This window comes from Balaenoptera ricei, chromosome 10 (genome assembly GCF_028023285.1).
Source record: "Balaenoptera ricei isolate mBalRic1 chromosome 10, mBalRic1.hap2, whole genome shotgun sequence".
Classification (NCBI taxonomy): domain Eukaryota; kingdom Metazoa; phylum Chordata; class Mammalia; order Artiodactyla; family Balaenopteridae; genus Balaenoptera; species Balaenoptera ricei.
In genome coordinates, this window is record NC_082648.1 from 64,050,505 (window position 1) to 64,075,149 (window position 24,645).

Here is a 24,645-nt window from a genome sequence, read left to right on the forward strand (position 1 = left end):
CACCACCCTGGCATATAGCTTCACCTCTGAATACTGCTGGCTTTACCTTCTTCATATGTCTTCTGTTGCCAGAAATTTATTCAGGAGTCCAGATTTACTCTGTGCCTAATACTCTTGGACTTGAATCTTGGATCTACTTTCTCTTTCTAGCCACCTTTTTGTAGATCTTGAAAATTTTTTGTCTTACCCACTCCAACCCTCAGTTCCTTGTGGACCCCCAAGGTCCTAACCCTGGGCTAGTTCTCCCCAGGGGAGAACCTTTACCTCACATTTACTATGCAGAAACTTCCACTCTAGCCTATACATGGACACTCAGGAGACACCACTTTGCAACTGGAAGCAATACTGTCCCTTTCATGTGAGGTTACCATGCGCCCTCAGCAGACACTGAATCTGCTGGTGCCTTGATCTTAAGACTTCACAGCCTCCAGAACTGTGAGAAATAAATGTTTGTTGTTTATAAGCCACCCGATTTATGGTATTTTCTTATAGCTGCCTGAATGGACTAACGCATCAAGAAAGAAAAGAAAGGAAAGGAATGGACTTGGACCTTTTTTCTATAGCCCAGAGCAGAGCTGATCTAAGCCACTCGAGGTCATTCCCTAGAAATCAACAATTACATTCTTCTAGGACATGGCCATCAGTAATCTATCATCCCAGGAGAAGACATTTGTGGTTTCTGCACTACTTTTCCTGAATTCCAAATAATAGCTTCCATCAGACCAAATCAAGAAGGGAAGAAATGCACTTTGTAGAAGGGTATAAGTTTCTATTCTAAGTCATATTTCACCTTATGCTCAAAGGACTTTCACTGGAAATTGGGTTTCTCTAATTTTTCTGAGAGAACATCTGGAAAGATAATTCAAAACTGAGACTGTCAAAATATCACTGCCAAAGTGTGCATCATTTTGGACAGGGTTTTAATTCACTGTAGTCGGCCTGTGCCCCTGGGAGCTGAGCTTCGTGCTCGAAGTCATAATAAGATTACCTGCCTTTCTCAGTCCCTGTGTTATCAATCAATCCTGTGGTTGATGAAGTTACATAAAATAATCATATAAGCCTCTGATGCAATGATGATGATGACAAAAAAGCAGTGAAATAAAATAGGGCCAGAACAAATTAATCCGCCTGTGTAAAAGTTAAAGCTAGAGAAGTTGTAAACTTAGGACATTGTCATTAAATATCAGGATTTATCATTTATACCCAAACACTGGATTATAGCCATTCTATAAGGCAAATATTTCAAGAATCTCAGGTTTAAAGTTATCTTAAACGTCATTAGTTGCAGAGATAATAAACTGACCATGGGCCAAACGTGCAGACATGTTGTGTGTCCCACAGTGTTTCCCCCCCTGCCCCCCCATGGAACTGGATAGCACATTTAAAAATCAGGAGGTCATACAAATGAGAATTCCCAGCTTCTCTTGAAAAACAGGAAAATTTCTCAACACAGGACCCAAATTCCTGCATGGAAACTCTTGGTGCTGAACAACAACTGATCGTGCTCTTCAGACAGAATATTCACAGACCCCATTACTCCCTATTATATCTCCGACTTACGGGCCAAAAGCCTGCTACTGTTTATCACAATGCTGTAACTATTTCACCTGGCGGTAAGGGAGAAGCGAAGTACTTCTTCCACTTGGCCTCTTCTTTTGGCCTAGCCTCTGCAGGCATCTGAATGTGGGAGCCTCATCTGGCTGACAGCCTCCTCCCTACTTGATGCTTGGGTCCTCACATAACCTCTTCAATCTACGTATAGTCATAGGGAATTCACCCTCCCTGAGGCAGCCAACTCCATCTTTAGTCAGCTCTGAACATCAGAAAGCTCTTAATATTGAACAGAAATGTATCTTCCTATAGCCTTCACTAGTCCTAGTACAATTCCTGGAGCCAAACACCATGCAGAACACTAACAAATACCAAATAATGCAATGAATTTTGCAAAGCACTTAGCCCAGAGCCTGGCATGTAGTAGGTGCTCAGTAAGTGTTGGTTTCCTTCTCTGCTCCATTTTTATTTTTATTTAATTTTTTAATAATATTTATTTATTTTATTTCATTTTTTGGCTGCGTCGGGTCTCAGTTGCAGCACGCAGGCTCTTTGTTGTGGCGCAGGGCTTCTCTCTAGTTGTGGTGCATGGGCTCAGTAGTTGTGGTGCGTGGGCTTAGTTGCCCACAGCCCCACCCCCCGGCATGTGGGATCTTAGTTCCCCAACCAGGGATTGAACCCAAGTCCCCTGCATTGGAAAGTGTATTCTTAACCACTGGACCACTAGGGAAGTCCCTCTCTGCTCCATTTTTAAATTTAACAACTATTTGACAAACATTTGTTGAGTGCCTACTATGTGTCAGGCACCCTACTGGGAGCCAACAATAAAAAGATGAATAGGGCTTCCCTGGTGGTGCAGTGGTTGAGAATCCGCCTGCTAATGCAGGGGACATGGGTTCGAGCCCTGGTCTGGGAAGATCCCACATGCCGCGGAGCAACTAGGCCCGTGAGCCACAACTACTGAGCCTGCGCATCTGGAGCCTGTGCTCCGCCACAAGAGAGGCCGTGATAGTGAGAGGCCCGTGCACCGCGATGAAGAGTGGCCCCCGCTTGCCGCAACTAGAGAAAGCCCTAGCACAGAAACGAAGACCCAACATAGCAATCAATCATTAAATCTTAAAAAAAAAAAAAAAAAAGATCAATAAAACACAGTCCCTGAATCCTAGAAACTAACAACCTAGTAGGTTGAGATTGATCTGTGTGCATTCTTTTACAAAGCTGGGTTAGAAATATGTAAAGGACTCCCAAATTAGAGTAGGACATTCTACTTGATTTTTGTGGGGAAGTAGGGTTGTCCAGGTGTGTAGTTTGAAAATTATTTGCCTAGTACCTAAAGGCTGGCATGTACTTTGGGAGCAAAATCACATTGCCCCTGCCTCAGTGACAATATATAGTAAATTTGGCTTTGTATAGGAGGATTAAAGACCTAAGGAGTCTTAGTATCAGTTGGAACATGCCTTCACTAATACTTTCACTTAAAAATCTTAGAATATGATAAATCTGAGATAGCACAGTGAGCTATAGGATCAAAGAGAGTGGACATCTGACCCATTTTTGGTTATTTACAAATAACATCGCAGAAAATTTTAAGGGTGTTGAGGCAATAGGGCAGGGAGATGTGAAGACATCCTCCCCAGAACTTGGGGTCTGTAGGTAATACTCAGGTTAGTGGTCTCCTCATTGTCCCCTTGTGGCCCCCACCCAAACCCTACTTCCTCTCAGTAGGTGTCTAGAGAGTGGCTTCAATTTGTGAATTCTGCAACTAGATAATGTTTAAGATAACATGCCTTAAGGGGGGAATTCTGACAAGTAGATGGGATTAGAAGTTTTCTAAATATATATTGAAGAAACTCTGACACCAAAAGCACAAGCAACAAAAGCAAAAATCAACAAGTGGGACTACATTAAACTAAAATGTTTCTGCACAGCAAATGAAAAAAAAAATCAACAAAATGGAAAGGCAACCTAAGTAATAAGGGAAAAGATTTGCAAACCATATTTCTTATAAGGGATTAATATCCAAAATATATAAAGAACTCACACAACTTATAACAAGTAAACAATTTGATGAAAAAATGGGCAGAGAAATTTAACAGACATTTCTTCCAAAGAACATCCAAATGGCCAACAAGTACATAGAAAAATGCTCAACATTACTGATCATCATGGAAATGCCGATGAAAACTACAATGAGATATCATCTCACATCTGTTAGAACTTCTACTGTCAACAAGACAAGAGATAAGAAGGATATGGAGAAAATGGGCACTGTTGGTGGAAATGTAAACTGGTTTAGCCACTACAGAAAGCAGTATGGAGGTTCCTCAAAAAATTAAACATAGAACCACCATATGGACCAGCAGCCCCCCTTTTGGGTACATATTCAAAGGAAATGAAAACAGGATATTGAAAAGATATCTGCACTCCCATGTTTATTGCAGCATTATTCACAATGGGCAAGATATGGAAACAAACTAAGTCTGTCAATGGATGAATGGATACAGAAGATGTGGGGAATTCCCTGGTCCAGTGGTTAGGACTCTGCGCTCTCACTGCCGAGGGCCTGGGTTCAATCCCTGGTTAGGGAACAAAATCCCATAAGCCATGTGCGCAGCCAAAACAAACAAACAAACAAACAAAAATGTGGTATACGTACAATGAAATATTATCCAGCTATGAGAAAGAAGGAAATTCTGTCATTTTTCAGCAACATGGATGGACCTTGGGGGCGTCATGCTAAGTGAGCTAAGTCAGACAGAGAAAGATAAATACTATATATCACTAATATGTGGAATCCAAAGAAGCCAAAATCATACAAACAGAGAGTAGAAGGGATGTTACCAGGGGCTGAGCGTGGGGGAAATGGCGAGATGTTGTTTAAGGGGACAAACCTGCAACTAGAAGATGAATAAGTTCTGGAGATTTAATGCACAGTATTGTAATTACAGTCAGCGGTACTACATTACATACTTCAAAGTTGCTAAGAGACTAGATCTTAAATGTTCTCACTATGTTAATCATGTGACTATGGAGGTGTTAGCTAAGCTAAGGGGGTAATCAATTTGAAATATATGAATGTAGTAAATCAATGCAGTTGTACACCTTAAACTTACACAATGTTATGTGTCAACTATATTTCAACAGAAAGGAAGGAAGGAAAGAAGGGAGGAAGGAAGGAATTAACTGCACCCAAAGCAGTTTCCTAGAGTGGCCACCTGCAAGGCCACCAGTCCTGCACCTGCTAGGCTGTTGAAGCCCATTCATGAACAGGTAGAACACCTTCAAAGGAACAGTGTCAGACATGGGAGCAGGGTTGGATCGTGTGTCTGCATACTCACTCATGTCTCTTGCACGCCACATTTCCATCCTTGATATTTATACCATATAAAAATTGGGTCAGCCCTTCAACTTAAAATTCAAGGTCAGAGACTTGCTAGTCTTGATTGTTTTTATTCTGTATCCCTTTGGGGTGGATAAACTGGGGTGGATAAAGCTTTGTATTGATATTTGGACCATTAAAAAACATTTCTCTCAGATCGTTTTTGGAATATTTATTATTTTAAGAGTCAGGATCAAATTATTAACAAGATTGATGCCCTCAAAGTGAACACTATTTTTTGCCATCCCTAAATAAAAGGACAGGCTCTAGAACAAGGAAAGTGAATAGTCAGGTTAGGTATGTTCTGTTCAAACTCCCCAGGAATTTTGTGTCTGGTTGAAGAAGAATTTTAAATTATTATTTTTCTTATATTTCTCTTTTTTCCAAATAGGACTTAGTAAACATATTTAAAAGCTGGTAAACAGAATAGTGAATTCACTCCAAGCCATGTCATGTGAAAAGGGAACAGAAATTTGCTGACTTTGTCCTAGGTGGGATATCCTATAAATCTTTCTTAGAGAAACAAATGCATCAGCACTTGCAGATATATGTACCAGAATATTTTTTGAAGCATTATTTTTTCTTCTGTTAAATTTTTTTTATTACATCTATACATATCCATAATCAGTATATAGTTCCGCATATTTTTTTCCACTCAAGATTGTTTTTAAAATCTAAACATGTTGTTACATATACATCTAGTCCATTTATTTTAACTATGATATTCTATGATATAACTACATCAGTTTATTTATTGATTCCCATATTACAGAGCATTATCTTTAATAATAGAAAGCTAGAAATAAAATGTACATCTGCAAACAAAAATCGTTGAATAAATAATGATATACCTGTATCATAGAATATACGCAGCCATTATAAAGAATGAGAGAAAGGCATTAATTTGGAAAGATGTCCATGATAAATTACCAAGCATAAAGAATAATCTTGTTTTTGTTTTAAAAACTTAAAAAACTCTATATGTATACTATACATGTATATGTGAGTTTATATAAACATGGAAAAACATACCCTATAAACCCAATGAAAAGATACCCAATAAACAAAATGTTAACACTGACTGATTTACACGGTAGTGGAACCAGATGGATGGGGGAGGAAGAGACTATACATTTTTATTTTATATGGTTCTGTATTGTTTGATTTAGCATGTTACTTTTAGAGTTTAAGACAGCAACAATAATAAAGCACCAAAATGAACAACAACAAAAAAGAAATTGTTAGCACTTGATATTTGCTTTAGACTCTTTTTTCTAGATGATCTGCTATCTCCCAAACAATCCCTCCTTTCCCATCTCCCCCAGAAATGTCCCTCAAAGTCTCAGTGTCTATGCTAATTCCTCATTTTTGTGCCAGATAATAACCTAATTCACACTAAAGTGTGAATGATTGATGTCATCTTAACTGTTACTCTTCCCAGGGATGTTTGAATTTTTTAAAGGGCTGTGGATGGGCTGTAAGCTGTAACTTCATTCCTCTCGGTGTTTTTATTCCTCTCAGTTTCAGACAAGAGTGGGATGACTGCGGGCTTTTGGCAAAGAAGTCTTTCTGGTGGCCCTCACTTCTGGACTCACCACAGACCATTTACTCCAACTATATGTGCCCAGGCTCAGTTAGGGGACAGCATCCCTGTGCAGATCCTTAAGATTACAGTTTCAGGAAGGCCCTTGCCCTTTTATACTGAAAAACTGAAAAAAGTTTCCACAGTTACAGCATCCTGTGGAAACTGAATCATCCAAACAGATTCTAAGAAAACATATTTCATTTTCTGGACAGCAGAGGTGAGGAGAGGATTTTATTTCTGTTTTCTTCCTTCTTGCTACACATAAAGTTCCTGAATCTACAGAGAAATCGATGATCCGTTATTTATTTTTCTCCAAGCAGACTGGCCACCTGGATTTATCCTGCAAGGACAGAATTGCTCGGACCAACCTCAATAACCTGAGACAAACTATTAATAACATTGGCAGGGTCTCCGAGGCTGTCATTCCTCTCACGGTGGGGCCCCCTGGGGCCCCTGAAATCCCGGGTCCTGCTTCTGATGGTAACAAGGGTTCCAGGCGTGTGTAGAAGCACATGTGCATTCACAACACCTAAGAACCCCTCCTGGAAGTGTTCCTGTTGACAAGATGATGTTTTCAACGGTCCAATTTGGGGGATTTTAGTTGTGGTGAAAGTGGGTGAGAATGAGTCAGTCTACATTTCACGATCTCTTTAAATGCTGGGAGAAAAGCGCAGCCAGCAAAGACCTCTCACCCCACCCATTCCACCAGGACTCTCACTTGAGGTCCAAAAGGTGCATGGTGGGCCAGAGGAGGGTCCAATGTTTGTTCTCATTTACTCTGAGCTCAAAGCTGCCTTTAACTAGCTCTCCGCTGCTTTGCACATCTCCCCACAATATAAAACCATTTAATTAAAGGGAGAGGAACAAAAAGAGAGATTACCTCAGGACACTTAACTGATTTCCTCTAGAGCAGTGATTCTCAACTAGAGTGGATTTTGCCCCCCCAGAGAATATCTGGCAAGGTCTGGAGACATTTTTGGTTGTCACAACTGGAGGTGGGGAAGGGGTGAATGCTACTGGCATCTAGTGAGTAGAGGCCAGAGATTCTGCTTCACACTCTACAATGCACAGATAACTCCCTACTAAGAATTTTCCAATCCCAAATGTCAATAGTAATGAAGCTGAGAAGCACTGCTTTCAGTACTTGATCTATTGCTAGTGTGTAACTCTTGATGAAGTCTATGGGGGAACTTTTCTTTTTCTTTTTTTTTTTTGGAGTATAAGTGCTTTACAATGTTGTGTTAGTTTCTGCTGTATAATGAAGTGAATCAGCTATATGTACACATATATCCCCTCCCTCTTGGACTTCCTTCCCACCCCTGCCCCCATCCCACCTATCTAGGTCGTCGCAGAGCACCAAGCTGAGCTCCGTACTATATAGCACGTTCCCACTAGCTATCTATTTTATACATGGTAGTGTATTTATGTTAAACCTAATCTCCCAATTTGTCCCACCCTCCCCTTCCCCCTGTGTCCACATGTCCGTTCCCTACGTCTATGTCTATGTCTCTATTCCTGCCCTGCAAATAGGTTCATCTGTACCATTTTTCTAGATTCCACATATATGCGTTAATATACGATATTTGTTTTTCTCTTTCTGGCTTATTTCACTCTGTATGACAGACTCTTGATCCATCCACATCTCTACAAATGACCCATTTTTGTTTCTTTTTTTAACATCTTTATAGGAGTATAATTGCTTTACAATGTTGTGTTAGTTTCTGCTGTATAACAAAGTGAGTCAGCTATACGTATACATATATCCCCATATCTCCTCTCTCTTGCGTCTCCCTCCCACCTCCCCATCCCACCTCTCTAGGTGGTCACAAAGCACGGAGCTGATCTCCCTGTGCTATGTGGCTGCTTTCCACTAGCTATCTATTTTACATTTGGTAGTGTATATATGTCAATGCTACTCTCTCAGTTTGTCCCAGCTTACCCTTCCCCGTGTCCTCAAGTCCATTCTCTATGTCTGCGTCTTTATTCCTGTCCTGCCGCTAGGTTCTTCAGAACCATTTTTTTTTTAAGATTCCATATATATGTGTTAGCATATGGTATTTGTTTTTATCTTTCTGACTTACTTCACTCTGTATGACAGATTCTAGGTCCATCCACCTCACTACAAATAACTCAATTTCGTTCCTTTTTTTTTTTTTTAATTATTTGCTTTATTTTTTTATTTTATTTTATTTATTTATTTATTTATGGCTGTGTTGGGTCTTCGTTTCTGTGCGAGGGCTTTCTCTAGTTGTGGCAAGTGGGGGCCACTCTTCATCGCGGTGCGCGGGCCTCTCACTATCGTGGCCTCTCTTGTTGCGGAACACAGGCTCCAGACGCGCAGGCTCAGTAGTTGTGGCTCATGGGCCTAGTTACTCCGCGGCATGTGGGATCTTCCCAGATCAGGGCTCGAACCCGCGTCCCCTGCATTAGCAGGCAGATTCTCAACCACTGCACCACCAGGGAAGCCCAATTTCGTTCCTTTTTATGGCTGAGTAATAGTCCATTGTATATACGTGCCACATCTTCTTTATCCATTCATCTGTTGATGGACACTTAGGTTGTTTCCATGTCCTGGCTATTGTAAATAGAGCTGCAATGAACATTGTGGTGCATGACTCTTTTTGAAGTATGGTTTTCTCAGGGTATATGGCCAGTAGTGGGATTGCTGGGTCATATGGTAGTTCTATTTTTAGCTTTTGGCTGTATCAATTTACATTCCCACCAACAGTGCAAGAGGGTTCCCTTTACTCCGCACCCTCTCCAGCATTTATTGTTTGTAGATTTTTTGATGATGGCCATTCTGACCGGTGTGAGGTGATACCTCATTGTAGTTTTGATTTGCATTTCTCTAATGATTAGTGATGCTGAGCAGCTTTTCATGTGCCTCTTAGCCATCTGTATGTCGTACTTCTTTGCTCTCCTCTCCGTTTCAGAAACCAAATTGGCCTGAGTATCTATTGAGTTTATGACACCAAATTGAATTAGAATAAAATCTTTGGTAAACGTTAGATATACCAGGGAATATAAACTAGATGTTTCTGAATCGGAATAAAAACAATTCATTTTGGTCTTATTGCAGCGCTGGACTAAACAAGGTAAAACAATGTCAAAACTGCTTGATTAAAGGGTATGTTTTGTCTCTTGACGTAGTAATCTGTGGGCCACCTGAACTAGAATCATCTAGAGCCCTTATTAAAAATGCTGTTTCCTGTGCCCCCTCTTGTCTGCTAGCCAGAATCTCTGAGGATTATGTCCCTACCTTCACCCCTGTCCTCCCCCACCACACAGCAACGAGCAAACAGCTATGTAGCTCTCAGAACACTGACATCCAATGCGTGTGAATGATTGATATTATTTGTCATGATCATTTGGGGGTATAATAAATCAGGTCTTTATCCCTGATTCCTTGCACAGAGCTCCTAAAACTCTTGGAATTTGCTGTCTTTTGTATGTTAATGAGATGTCTCATGGAGGGACCCTAGGTAGCTTCAGGATGGGGGCTGGTTGCCACAAAGAAAACATCTGTGTGATTAGAGGGTTAGAATATTTAGCCCCACCTCCACCCCTACCTCCGGGAGGGGAAAGGAGATGGAAGTTGAGGTTAATCACGATTGACTATTGATTTAATCAACTGCGGCTCCATAATGAAACCTCCATAAAACCCCTAAATGATGAGGTGTGGAGAGCTTCCTGGTTGGTGAACACATCAGGGTGCTGGGAGGGTGGTATGCCAGGAGAGGGCATGGAACCACCGTACAACCCCTCCCCATATCTTGCCCTATGCATCTCTTCCATTTCGCTGTTCCTGAGTTATATATTTTATTATAAACCAGTAATACTAAGCAAAGCACTTTCCTGAGTTCTGTAAGTCACACTAGTGAATTATTGAATCTGAGGGCAGACTTCATGGGAACTTCTAAATTGGTACCCTGCCAGGCAGAAGTGTGGCTGGCCTGGGGACCCCATTTGCAGCTGTGTTTGAAGGTGGGGCAGTCTATGGGACTGAGCCCTTAACTTGTGGGGTTTGTGCCAACTCTGGGTAGTGTCAGAATTGAACTGAATTGTTGGACAACCAGTTGGTGTCAGAGAATTGGAGAATTGGTTGGTGTTGGAATGATGTATTTGGTGTCAGAGAACCCCCCACAATTTTCTTACCCTAAAGTAATAGAAACCACAGAAAGAGAGAGTAAATCGTATGCCAAGAAAATAATATAGTCTTAAAATCTTAATATGATAACTTTTCAATAATCTGTGAAGTTAAAACATTCCAGAAATTTTCTCTTGATTTCTGATTCCACATTTATATAGTGCTTAGATTAATCAATTGTAAAGCACAGAATCTACACTCAAAGCAAGATATTTAAAAACTTTCCACCACCCCCAAAATGTTCCAAGATATTATATAAGATGTTTATTAACTCAGAATCTATAGTTTAACTAGGAAGAATTCTTAATACAAACAGTTAGTAATAATAACTCTCAAGAGATGTTACTGGTACAATACTAAGAATATTGCTCCTGCAGAAATGAATGAGTGACACATTCTTAGATGTTGCTATCTGCATATTATCTGTGGGAGGACAAGGAGAGTCTCTGTACTCTCTACTTTGCACATCATTTTTTTTTCAACATCTTTATTGGAGTATAATTGCTTTACATTGTTGTGTTAGTTGCTGCTGTATAACAGAGTGAATCAGCTATGCATATACATTTATCCCCATATCCCCTCCCTCTTGCGTCTCCCTCCCACCCTCCCTATCTCACCCCTCTAGGTGGTCACAAAGTACCGAGCTTATCTCCCTGTACTTTGCACATCATTTACTTCTTAATGGCAAAATGACAACACGTGAACAGCAAGAGAGAAAACTGAAGACTCACTGCTTCAAGGAAAATAACTTTGGTACAGTAACTTTGCCACCGGGGACAAGTCTTAGTGGATAGCCTATACGTCATCCATCAGAAAACTGTTGTGGTCATCTGTGTGCTTTTAATCTCTATATATGGAGGTTCCTTGTCGCTACCTTGACATTCTCTGGATCTTACTGACTCAGGCTAAGATCACTGGCTCCTACTATGGCAGGCCACCGAATATAAGCAAACGCTTACTCTCCATCTACCTGTTTTTATCTTTACCTGTTTATTCTGAGGAGTCAGCTTCTGCAGGCCCCGTCGCAGTTCCTCCTGAAGGTCACTTAACTTCCCAGCCCAAAGTCACCTGCTCTTCTAGAAGCTGGAGAGAGATCTGAAGAGAGATATTAGAACTTTAGAGTTGAGAAGTGGCTTCTTTTCTTCCTTTTCACATGTCAAACTGTAAGTACCATTTGGCCAACTCACTTCCCAGAATATGACAAGGACACTGCCAGCAGGGACCATCTCCCTTTCTCTGGCCCTCTTTTCTTCTCTTTAATCCTCAAAACATTTGAGTTTTGGTCTTCAGTAAATGAAGAGGTGATTTAAGCTGCTTGCAAAGAGAACTTGATGCTTACGGGAAAGCAAGTAGGTTGTTAGTAACCTCCCCACACCGTGTCCCAAATTTAAGTATTTTTTAATTGTGCATGTAAGTTTCATTGGAAAAAACAAAACAAAACAAAACTAGAATTCTCTAAGGCAGCTCTGTCCAATAGAAATATAATACGAACCACATGTATAATTTTAAAGTTCTAGTAATCACTCAGATATATATATATATATATATATATTTGTTTTTCAGATTCTTTTCCATTATAGGCTATTACAAGATATTGAATACTGTTCCCTGTGCTATACAGTAAATCCTTGTTGCTTACTTTAAAAAAAAACCAAAAACCAAAAAACAAAACAAAACAAAAAAAAACCAAAACAACAAAAAAAGTTCTAGTAATCACATTAAAACAAGTAAAAAGAAACCAGTGAAATTAATTTTAATATTGTATTTCCATAGTACAGTTCCTTCTATTTAATCCTGCTTAAAATCCCATAAGGTAATCACTAACTTCAGGGGCCCACATGATTTGTTTAGCTTTAGGAAAACAATGAAGAGGCAGGGGAAGCAGTGTGGTGCTGGGCAAAGTGATGGGGTAGATGGTGAATATTCTGGAGGTTCTCTAGGCATCATCTCTGGGAAAAGAGAGAATGATCGTCATCATCAGAAGAGCAATGTTTTAAAAAGTTGTCTCTGAGAAGCATTGCTCTTTATTCCCCTGCTTTCCTTCCTGGAGCTGGTGAATGTGAAGTCCCTTAAGCTCTACAGATGCAGCAGAAGCTGGAAGGAGAAAGGGCCCATTCCCCTCTGAGAGGCACAAGCTGAGGTCCATAGACCAAGCGAAGTAGCTGTGAAGGGGGGGCAGGGAGGGGGACTTTTGCTGAGAGAGTTTCCTTCTTCTCAGAGCCACCTACACCTTAATGGAAACCACCAAAATTTCTCCTCTTTTCCACCTTTAATAGGAATAAAAAAAGCAGTGGTAGCAAAAGCTAGACATCCACTGAGAGCCCACTCCACGGCAGGCGCTAAGCTAAGCGCTTTCTGAGGATCATCACATCAAATCCGCACAACAGCCTGTGAGGTAAGCACAGTTATCACTGTCATTTTGGAGATGAGGCTCACCCAAGGACACTCGGCCAGGAAGTGGCAGAGCTAGAGTAGAGGAGTGCTGTACCCGGGAGAGTGCGTGCTCGTGATAGGAGCCCATGATCCTGCCTTGTTCCTGACTAGTAAGCAGAGACTCTGAGGACCTGCATCGCTTTACACGAAAGTCAGAGTAGACTGAGGCTGAAATGTAAAACATAGCTGAGATTTCTAGACCCTGTTCTTCGGGTTCCTAATAGCCCCAATCCTCTTTAGAAAGAAGGAAGCTCAGAGGGAGAAACAAACCCTGTAATATCCTTTTATTTCTGTAATATTATTTTCTGGATTAATAGTTCTATAATCCCAACTCTTTTAAGGAAAGAAGTTATAGGATAGGCCTTCCCTGGTGGCGCAGTGGTTAAGAATCCGCCTGCCCATATACCCTGAGAAAACCATAATTCAAAAAGATACACGTACCATAATGTTCATTGCAGCACTATTTACAATAGCCAGGACATGGAAGCAACCTGAATGTCCATCAACAGATGAATGGATAAAGAAGATGTGGCACATATATACAATGGAATATTACTCAGCCATAAAGCAGAACGAAATTGAGTTATTTATAGTGAGGTGGATGGACCTAGAATCTGTCATACAAAGTGAAGTAAGTCAGAAAGAGAAAAACAAATACCGTATGCTAACGCATATATATGTAATTTTAAAAAGCGGTACTGATGAACCTAGTGGCAGGGCAGAAATAAAGATGCAGACGTACAGAAAGGACTTGAGGGCACAGGGTAGGAAGGGGAAGCTGGGATGAAGTGATAGAGTAGGATTGACGTATATACACTACCAAATGTAAAATGGATGGCTAGTCATAAGCTGCTGCATAGCACAGGGAGATCAGCTCGGTGCTTTGTGACAATTTAGAGGGAGGGGATAGGGAGGGTGGGAGGGAGGCTCAAAAGGGAGGAGATATGGGGATATATGTATACATACAGCTGATTCACTTTGTTGTACAGCAGAAACTAACACAACATTGTAAAGCATTTATACTCCAATAAAGATGTAAAAAAAAAAAAAAGAATCCACCTGCCAATGCAGGGGACATGGGTTTGAGCCCTGGTCTGGGAAGATCCCACATGCTGTGGAGCAACTAAGCCTGTGCGCCACAGCTACTGAGCCTGAGCTCTAGAGCCCGCAAACCACAACTACTGAGCCCTCGCACCACAACTACTGAAGCCCACACGCCCTAGAGCCCGTGCTCTGCAACAAGAGAAGCCACTGCAATGAGAAGCCCATGCACCACAATGAAGAGTAGCCCCTGCTTGCTGCAACTAGAGAAAGCCCGTGTGCAGCAACGAAGACCCAGTGCAGCCAAAAATTAATTAATTAATTAATTAATTTAAAGAAAAAGGAAGTTATAGGATATTTTCGTATAGGTCAACAATCTCTTGTCAGAAACCTTTGTGGCTGGGTATTTCATAATTTAGGATTTTAAAGATTTTTAGAAAGGTTATGCATTCATATACTATATTTTACATAATATCCCAGAGTTGTCTGCAGATACTATGGACCAAATGTGTCCCCCTAAAACTCATATGTTGAATGACCAGCAAGCTGTAAGCTAAACAATTCCCAGAGCGCACACAGAACTGGGAGACTTTCAAGTTCTGATCATTCAGAGTGAAGAGTCCTTGCTGAACATCTAGGGCATTCAGTAGATACCCTAAAAGGACCACACATTAGCAGAAACACTAAAGTAGCCCTGAAGTAAAGGTTACTCTTAAACCCACACTAACAAGGCTTAACAAAAGAGGCCTTGAAACATTCAAGCCTTGAAATGATCAAGCCTACAGCAACGACATCCAACACTCTTTTATGAAAAAGTCCAACAGGGGACACACAGTTTTGAGGGCATTAGCTCACTGTGGCCCCCTTTCCCTGGCAAAGCAATAAAGCTATTCTTTTCTACTTCACCCCCCTCTCCAAAGAATAAGTCCAACAAAATAAAATATGCAATTTTACATTCCAAGAGCCACTAAAAGTTACTAGACATTTGAAGAAGCAGGGAAATGTGAGTCACACCTAAAAAAAAAATTAATCAATAGAAACAGATCTAGAAATGACAGAGATGAGGGAATTGGCATACAGCATTTTAAAGCAGCTATTTTCAGTATGTTCAAGAATTTAAAAGAAATCATCAGCATAATGAGGAGAGCAATGAAAGATATGAAAAATTCACTGGATGGGTTTGATAGAAGATCAGACACTACAGAAGAGAAAATCATTGAGCTTAAAGACATAGTAATAAAAACCATCCAAAGTGAAGCAGAGAGAAAAAAGACTGAAAAAAGAAATGAACAGAGTCTCAGTGCCTGTGGGACAAAATCAAGCCATTATATGTGTAGCTGATTTCCAGAAGGAAGAGGGGAAGAAAAGAAAAATATTTGAGAAATTAATACTTGAAAAATTTCCAAACTAAAAAAAACCTGTCTTTGTTATACAGCAGCAACTAACACAACATTGTAAAGCAATTATACTCCAATAAAGATGTTTAAAAAAAAAAAAAAAGAACAAACCAAAAAATCCTGTAAATCTATGTGTATTAATTTTCTATCACAATGTTATAATTTTCCACAAACTTAGAAGCTTAAAACAGTACCCATTTATTATCTCACAACTTCTGTAGGCCAGAAATCCGGGCATGGATTAGCATCTCTCATTCAAGATGCTGACTGGGGTATATTCTTAGCTGGGGGCTCTTGGGGAAGATCTTCTAAGCTCAGTTAGGTTGGAAGGATTCAGTTCATTGAGATTATAGGACTGAAGTCACCATTTTCTTTCTGTTGGCCAGGGACTTCTTTCAGCTTCTAGAGACTGCTGAAAGGTCCTCGCCATGTAGCCCCCTCCATCTTCAAAGCCAGGAACAGAAAATCTCCCTTGCATTAAATCCCTCTCACGCTTCAAATCTCTCTCATCAGAAAGAGCCTCTCCCTTTAAGGGCTTATCTGATTAGGTCAGGCCCACTAAGGATGATCTTTGCTTCTTAAAGACAACTGTGCCACTGAACATAATCTAATCATGGGAGTGACTATCCCATCATATTCACAATTCATACCTCAAGGGGAGGAGATTATACAGGATGTCTACACCAGGGGGTAGGAATCATGGGAGCCATCTGAGAATTCTTTCTACCATACTATGAGAATTCAAGAAGCTCAATGAATCCATGGCAGAATACATACACATGCCTCACCAAAACATATCATAATCAAATTGCTGAAAACGAGTAATAAAGAGAAAATCTTAAAGTGAGTCAAAAAAAAAAAAGTACACATCAAAAACAGAGGAACAAGATAAGAATTACTATAGACTTCCTGTCAGAAACTGTGCTAGGCAAAAGATAATGAAATGATATTTTTAAAGAAAAAAAATGTCATCCTAGAATTTCATATGCAGTAAAAATATCCTTCAAATAAAGAAGGCAAGGGGACTTCCCTGGTGGTCCAGTGGTTAAGAATCCACCTTCCAATGCAGGGGACACGGGTTTGATCCCTGGTTGCGGAACTAAGATCCCACATGCCACGACGAGGATCCCGTTGCCACGACGAAGATCCCGCATGCCGCAACTAAGACCCCATGAAGCCAAATAAATAAATAAATAAATTATTTTTTAAAAAGAAGGCAAAATAAAGACCCTTTTAAAGAAAGGCTGAGATAATTTATCACCAGAGGAGCTGAACCACAAAAAATTTAAAGTTCTTCAGAAAGAAGAAAAATGGCACCAGAAATAAACTTGAATCTACAGAAAGGAATGAGGAATCCTGGAAATAAGGACATTGTGGTAGATTACCTGCAGATAAAGGCAATCCTCTCATAATTCCTCTCATGGCCCTTTACAATGTAACATTGCTTCTCCTATCACATGGTAGAATCTCTTTCTCCACCCCCTTGAATTTTGGCTGGTCTTATGACTTGCTTTGACCAATAGAATGTGGTAGAATGGATGATGTATTCTGAGGCTATGTCTTAACAGGTCTTTCACCTTCAGCATCTTGGAATCCTGAGACCACCATCATGTGGGAAGCTCAACCTTGCTTACAAGAGAATGAGAGGCTACACGGTTGAAAACTGAGACACTCCAGCTTAGAGGCAGCGCAACTGCCCTGACATGTGAATGATACCATCTTGGACATTTCTGTCTCACTTAAGCTCTCATCTGACTGCAATGACATAAGTGAGCCCAAGTAAGATCATCAGAACTTCCCAGGCAACCACAGAATCATAAGAAATGATGTAAATTTTTTAAAAATTTTAATAAAGTTAAGCAAAGCTAATAATTCCTCCAATTTGATTTATTTCATTAATATGGACTTCTGTCTAAGCAATTTCCCTTTAATTGAGTGAATGCCAAGGATCCCTTCATGATAAAAGCATGATATTCAAGGCTAGCGATTAATTAACCTCACATTAACTAACCATCACCAGACCATTTATGTTTTTTTCACCTATATTCATAATGTCATCATCATTATCATCCCTATTATCCTCATGTTTAGCCATATTTTGCAACATTTTAGCAATTTTCCCTTCACTTAAGAAACACAATTACATTGCTGTCAATGACCAATATTTGTTTGCTATCAGCTTCTTCTAACATATTCAGGCAATAAATATTTGTTATAAATAGCAGAGATTGATATCATTATTTTTTCATTTACGACCCCAAATTTTTCTAAGTCTTTGTTGGCAACTTTATTTTCCAGTATCAGAGTAGCCAAAATTCTGTGCTCATCTTTTGTCAGTGTTGACTTAACTATATCATTCTGAGCATTGGCAGCACCATAAATGTTATCCTTAAGATTAAACTCTTTCAGGAAGTCTTATATTCCTGGGCTTCTGTTTACTGAAGTAAGCATACAGCTTGGAAAAAGTGTTTATACTTGCTCTTCGTAGTGTACAAAATTCTTTGGTCCCAAGGTTGTAGTACTTATGTCATCTTCAGAGGAAAAGAAAACCTTTTTCATTAGGCGAAAAGTTTAGGAGGAAAGTGTGCAAAGCCATGGTCCAGGAGCAACACAACTTTACAGCTTTCTTCCAGTCCAGCTTGCCTGAAAGGAGCCTACGTTCACGGTACAAGGTAGCTATTAAATCATCATAAAATATTTCTCTTCTCTAGAAATATTTTTCTCCAGTAAAGTATTACACAGACTTTCTTGTTTGCATACTATTGTACAGGTAAGTTGCATGCACCTTTCAAATTTCTTGGATGTAGGCTTTTTCCAGGCACTACCAAGTGTATCTCATGTGTTCCTGCAGTTCTGAACATGCAAGAACAGTCCACCTGTGTTTAGTGTTGTCAAAATCCATAGGTACTCTCTCCTCAGCCATTGTTAATGATTTTTCTTTTATAGGTGGTGTGAGGGGGGAACTTTAGTACCGGTAAAAAGCTTTATTATCAAAATTATAAATATTTTCAAGGCTAAAGTTTACATCAGACATTATTTTAACAAATTTATCAAGATTTCAGTTTCTTCAACATCAGTAGGAGTGCTTTCATTACAGATGTTTTAGATATTTTACATTATGATGCTCTTAAATTCTCTAGGCAACTATGATGGTCAAATTTTATGTGTCAACTTGGCTTGACTATGGTGGCCAGTTATTTGGTCAAACACCAGTCTAGATGCTGTTGTGAAGGTATTATGTAGATGTGATTAACATCTACAACTAGTTGACTTTAAGAAGATTACCCTCAGTAATGTCAGTGGGCCTCATTCATGCAGTTGAAGGCCTCAGTGCAAAATCTGAGATTTTGGAATTGCCAGACCCCATAATCATGTGAGCCAATTCCTTAAAATAAATCTTTTTTACATATGTTTAAAAATATACAAAAAATCATACCCTATTGTTTCTGTTTCCCTGGAGAACTCTGACTAATACAGCAGCCTTCTGAATATTCACATTGATGTCATGCTCAATTTTTATAGTATATTAAAGTAGCTTGCTTCAGGACCAACAAACTAGAAGTATATGTTCACTTCTGCATTGTCAAATCCATCTGATAAACACACAGTCATGATCTACATTATTTGCCCTTTGCAATTAGTTCTTGATCATCACTGCATAGGAAATCTTCCACAACTTGACATTCAGTTTTCAGTCATACATTGTTTTGATTCCAATATTTTATTTTTCATTAAGACAGACACCACGTTTTCTTCTGTAATAACTTTCCTTACTACATTATTGATTACAACGGGTACTTCCTTTTCTTCTTTTCCCTGTTACTTACAGGGACAGCTTCTACTCTTTTCAAAGAGTGAAATTAAACCCAAATTTCAAAATAATAAAAATGCACACAGCAGATATGATAGTGATGAGTGGGAGCTCTGAGACACATATAATGATCAGAACTGTCTTTGCCACCAAATGAGTTTTGTCTCTGCCCTTATAAAAAAGGTTTCTGTTTTTCAGAGCTTTTTGGGTTTTGTAATTGCAGAGGAAGGATGGTGGACCTGTACCTGCCTCCTGCTGAAATGTCACACATTTTGAAACGTTCTTGTCCTTGTTTGACTAAGCGACAAGACAGAGTATTCTCTAGAAAGAGAACTCTCCCTGCCACCCCATTTTGTTACATATGGGACAGTAATAAGGCAACAGTGATCTCATCCTCCTGGCTTGACTTCCTCAGCTGAGCTTCCAGAGCAGTGGAAGTCAGAGCCTTCAGATCCATCGGGCAGAGCTGACTGACGACTTGGCCTTGGCTCTCACAGTTCTTTGCTGGCCCAGCGTTCTAAATCCTGGTCAAGCTGGCACCCCAAAGGAATCCCTTTTTCTGCTAATATCAAATCCTACAAAAGGTTCCCTCACTCTCTGCGGGCTTCTACTCCCCAACTGCAGCAGGTCCCCAGGGAATATGCCTTCTTGGTTCATCAAATCTATGCCACTTGTTGGGAACATGGGGAGATGGAGGAATTGATGGCCAAGGAAATCTGCATACCTGAATTCTGCTCTAGAGTGAAATATATGCACAGAAAATGATGCTGGTCAATGAAGCCCAAGCCCAAGTGCAGAGCCTTGTGACCTAGCATAGACCACATATAACTTGGTTGAATGTATTTTTGCCCAGACTAGTCTGAGTCCTTAGGCCTTTTGTCTTAGCCTCTGGCCCTATCAAGGAAAAGATATCCAGGGCCAACAGCATGGACAGACTCTTTACTGTTAGGGGTGAAACAAGGGGATGTGGGGGCAGTGAGAGGAGCTGTGAATATCTCCTGGTCAACAGCATCCCTGATTTTTATTCTTTGGCCTGTTATCCCATAGACATAACTTCTAGATCCATCTTATCCGGCCTTATGGGATGAAAAGTATCCAAAGAATCAGTGTCAGCAGAACATTTTCCTCAAAACAGACCAATTTAAACCCTTTCAAAGAGACTATACTTTCTAGAAACCTGTCTCAGTCACTCTTCTTGCCCTTGATCCTGTTCTTGAGGGAAGAGCAAAGGTAGCAGTGATGGTGGAACTCTGAGATTCTCAGGGCCAGCATGGTGGATGTTTTACAGAGCGATGGTTGAATGAATGAAAATGGAACAAGATTTCTCATAATCACAGTCAGCCTCTACCTCAGAATTAGCATAGAGGTTGCTGCTCAAGCCATTTGCTTACTTACCACCCTGGAGGAAAAAAATAATCTTGGGCTAATGGCTAACTGAGGCAGTAAGAGATGTAAATGCAGTAGGTATTGCATTTGGAAGCAAGGAATCCAAATAAATCCCAACTTCCTCTCCACTTGTGTTTCTCTCTTCACTTTGGGAAGTGAATCAAAGACGCTGATGACATCGGCACTGCCAAATATATATCAGATCTCAAAACATACTCTGTAATAGAGGTCACCCTTTAATAAGGAAGAACAACCCTACAAAATATTTATTCTCATCCCCCTTTCTGAATTAAAATCTTGACCTGATGTACTTGGCTGCTTGTGTTGTTTTCAGAAGAGTCTAGACTGGAAATCTAATTATATTGTATATTAGAACACTAACAAAACCTATCTTCCTTTATAGGCTATATCCTCATGGCCTAGATTCATCTTCATATCCATTACTTGAGCCATCTTAATGAAAGGCTCTGATTAAGTCTGGGAGAAAGTTCATTCTGACATGTAGTCTCATAGGCGTTCAGACTCAGACCTATTCTCAAGTCTCATTGGAAACTCACTGGTAACATGCAAAGTCATTTGTTGATTGAAATACTATCACTGATTAGCCACTGTAATTAATGATTAGTACTATCACCAATTAGTGAAATACTACCACTGATACTCTTTTGTCGATTATCTCATGATAATAGTCTGATACACCACCCTCTATGCAGTTAATACAAAATCCATTTTTGGTATTTATGCAAGTGAAGGCTTAACACCTTCCACAAATTACAAGTTCAAAAAAAGAAATGCTTTAATTTCAGCTCTTTACCTAGATGCAAAAAAAAATTGCCAGAATTTGCTTAAGCTTAATTCAATATTGTTAAACCCGTTTTACAGATGAGAAAACTGTACAGATGAGACACAAAGAGGTACCATAAAATGCTCAAGGTCACATAAACAGTAAAGCTAGCATTTGAACTTAGAGAATTTGCTGACAGAAACTATGTTCTCAACTACTATGTAAAACTACCTCTCACTAATACCCTCCCTTACCAAGGCCCTAAGGCCTTCCATGATCTGGCCTAATATACCTCTCTGGTCTCATTTACTCCCATGCTCACTCTACTCCAGTCACACTGGCCTCCTTGCTGTTCCTTGAATATTTCTAATACACTCCCACCTCAGGGCCTTTGAAACTACTGCTTTCCTCCACTTGCAATCCTCTGTCCCCAAGTAGGCTCGTGGCTCTCCTCCTCACTTCATTTGGTGTCTATTCAAATGTTACCTCAACAAAGCAGCCTTCCCTGGACTCCCTTTTCATAAATGAATCCCCTTTGCCCCCTGCCTCTTCACTCTCTATTATTTTAATCTGCATTATGTACCTTCAGAGCACTTACTAAATATTACATAGTTACCTGTTTATTTATTGTCTATCTTCCGCAGTCAGAATGTAAGCTCACAGGGCAGAGAATTTGATTGTTGTGTTCACTGCTGTGTTACTGGCTCCTAGAATGGGCCTGGCACATACTAAACACTCAGTAAATATTTGCTGAGTGAAAGAATAAAGGAAGGAAAGACAGAACGGAGGAAAACTAAGCAATTCATTAAGATTATGATGCTGGTTGTGTAATCAGTAAGTATTTCTAACCTCAATCATACCAACATATGATGTTCATGATATTCTCACCTGTAACTCGAAAGATTTCTTCGTGTCATTTCCCAAAGCAAATGAGGATTCTAGCTCTAACTTTCAAAGTGCCTGGGAATGGGGATAATACAAATTAGTTTCTTGATTATCATTGTATTCACAAACTCTAACATTTATTAAGCACTTAATAGGGTCCAGACACTGAATTAAGCACTCTACATGGCTTATTTCATTTTATTGTCACAACAGGGCTTTTGATTTTTAGTATCGAAGTATGAACAGTGTTTACATATGTGAGCCCTGGGGTCAGCCTACCCAGATTTAAATCATGGATCCACCACTGACTTGCTGTTTGGCTTTTTTATCATCAGTAAGAGGACATAATACAATATTAACCGTACATAACTATTAGGGTTGCCTTGAGGCTTACGTGAGATCACGCAGGTGAAGTACTTGGCATAGATTCTGGCATGTAGCAAACATTCCAACATCTTAGCTATTACTATCCCCATCTTCCAGATCAGGAAACCAAGGCTGAAAGCAATTAAGTAATTTGCCCAAGGTCACAAACAGCTAAGAAGTTGCACTGGGATTTAAACCTGGCTCTGTTTAACAGCAAAGATTTTTTTTTTTGACAAACCATCTTTTCTGCCTCTCTTAGTCTAGCTCTGTGTTCGAAGGGCCCCAGTGAAGTAAGTGAAGTGTAGAAAACTTTATGAACTTGACTAACATTCTCTTTTAGGGTATTAGAGGTAAATGTTTGAGAACTTACACAGGGCATTATTATGCGTTTGTAAGTATTGATAGAACTAGGCTGAGTGATGGTGACCTTGAGAGCTGTAGATATTTACACACCTGTCTAGAAAAAGTTGATCACGATTGATTGACTAGTTAACATGAAAAGGAAAATAATGCTTCTAGAAGAAAATTTAGGAGACTACCCTTATGATTTGGGACTAGGCAAAGATTTCTTGAGACACACTAGCTGTAAATAAAATGATGAATTGGACTATATAAAATTAGGAATTTCTTTTCACCAAAAGACACCATTGAGAGAATGAAAAGAGAAGCCACAGAGTGGGAGAAGATATTTGCAATACTCACAACCGACAAAGGATTGTTATCCAGAATATGTAACCCTACAAACCAATATGAAAAAGCCAGGTGACTCAATAGAAAAGTGAGGAATAGACATAGAGAGGTACTCCACAAAAAATGTCATCACAATGGCCAATAAACCGATGCTTATTCGTTTTTAAATCTACCAAGCATGTGGCATTCTCAACTAACATCCAAGGATCTGAAAATCCAGAAAAGACAAGTGTGCTGTGGATGCTGACAGAGAACAGAGTGTAAATAAGACAGGCTTCGTGTCTACAGGGATTACCTCGTTAAAATACACAACATAATAAAGTGCAAGGCATCCTGTGTAAAGCTAAGATTTAAAGCTCATGGTGGTAGCATAGCTTAATTCTGAATAAAAGGAACAAGGAGGCTTCAGAGGAGGTGACGCTGAACTGTGCCCTGATGGATGCTCAAATGTGTGGGTTGATAAAGTGTCCTTCCCCACTTGAAGGCACCTTGCAGGTGGCACTGTTGACAGCAGAGGGAGAAGGAGGACAGTAGGAGCAAGTCTGAGCAATTCTCCCATAGCGGGCACCATTTCAAGGATCGGTAAGACGTGGGGCTAAAACAACAGAGCTCACTCTGCAAGCACTCAAAGAGAAAAGTGTTCAAAAGGCAGTTTCTCTTTCATTAACTTACGCCATCCACCAGTGGAAGAGGCCCTGCCCCTGTTCTGGCTCCTACTCTCTGCAACCCTCTGCCCAATTTCTAGCCAGGCTTCGGCTTGCAGGCCACTGAAATAGAGATTCCTCTCGGTTGTTCCACATTTTCTTCAGTGGTCAGGTTTGATCTGATATCCGTACAACCCGTTTGGGTTTCATTTCTACATCTTTAGTGAAGTCACTTTTGTAGGTCATCAGCCTTTAGCCTCTGGAAGCTTCAGGAGAGGTAGAATGTGCACTATTTCAGCTAACTTACCCTGGGTGTGCGACACAAAGTCCTGCTCCTTTAAAAGGTTTCCACTGTTAGGCTTCCAGAAATAATGAAAATACTGTCAACTGGTCGGCAAGAATTTCAAAGCAGCCCTTTTATCTGTGGTGCAAAGGCACTAAGTTCGGCCTCCTTTGCTGTCAGTCATTCCAGTTTAAGGCACAATAGCTTTACTGTTCTTCTCCAGAAAACAGTGAAACCCTCCTGGAGCCATTTGATAAAGGGAT

The 24,645-nt window shown here is 40.1% G+C and overlaps 1 protein-coding gene across 3 annotated transcripts in view; it reads right to left on the bottom strand.

Moving 5' to 3' along the window:
• Window positions 1–24,645, bottom strand: part of BBS10 (Bardet-Biedl syndrome 10) — a 179,663-nt gene that overhangs the window by 103,454 nt on the left and 51,564 nt on the right. For 2 of the 3 annotated variants that reach the window (XR_009505215.1, XR_009505214.1), the window contains exon 3: window positions 11,649–11,757. Coding sequence is in view for 1 of the 3 variants with exons in the window: in XM_059934702.1 (XP_059790685.1) it covers window positions 11,739–11,757 (19 nt within the window). In the remaining 2 variants the exon portion in view is untranslated. Of the gene's footprint in view, window positions 1–11,492; window positions 11,758–24,645 lie in introns of those variants that run through there. The other variant, XM_059934702.1, reaches the window with a different exon arrangement.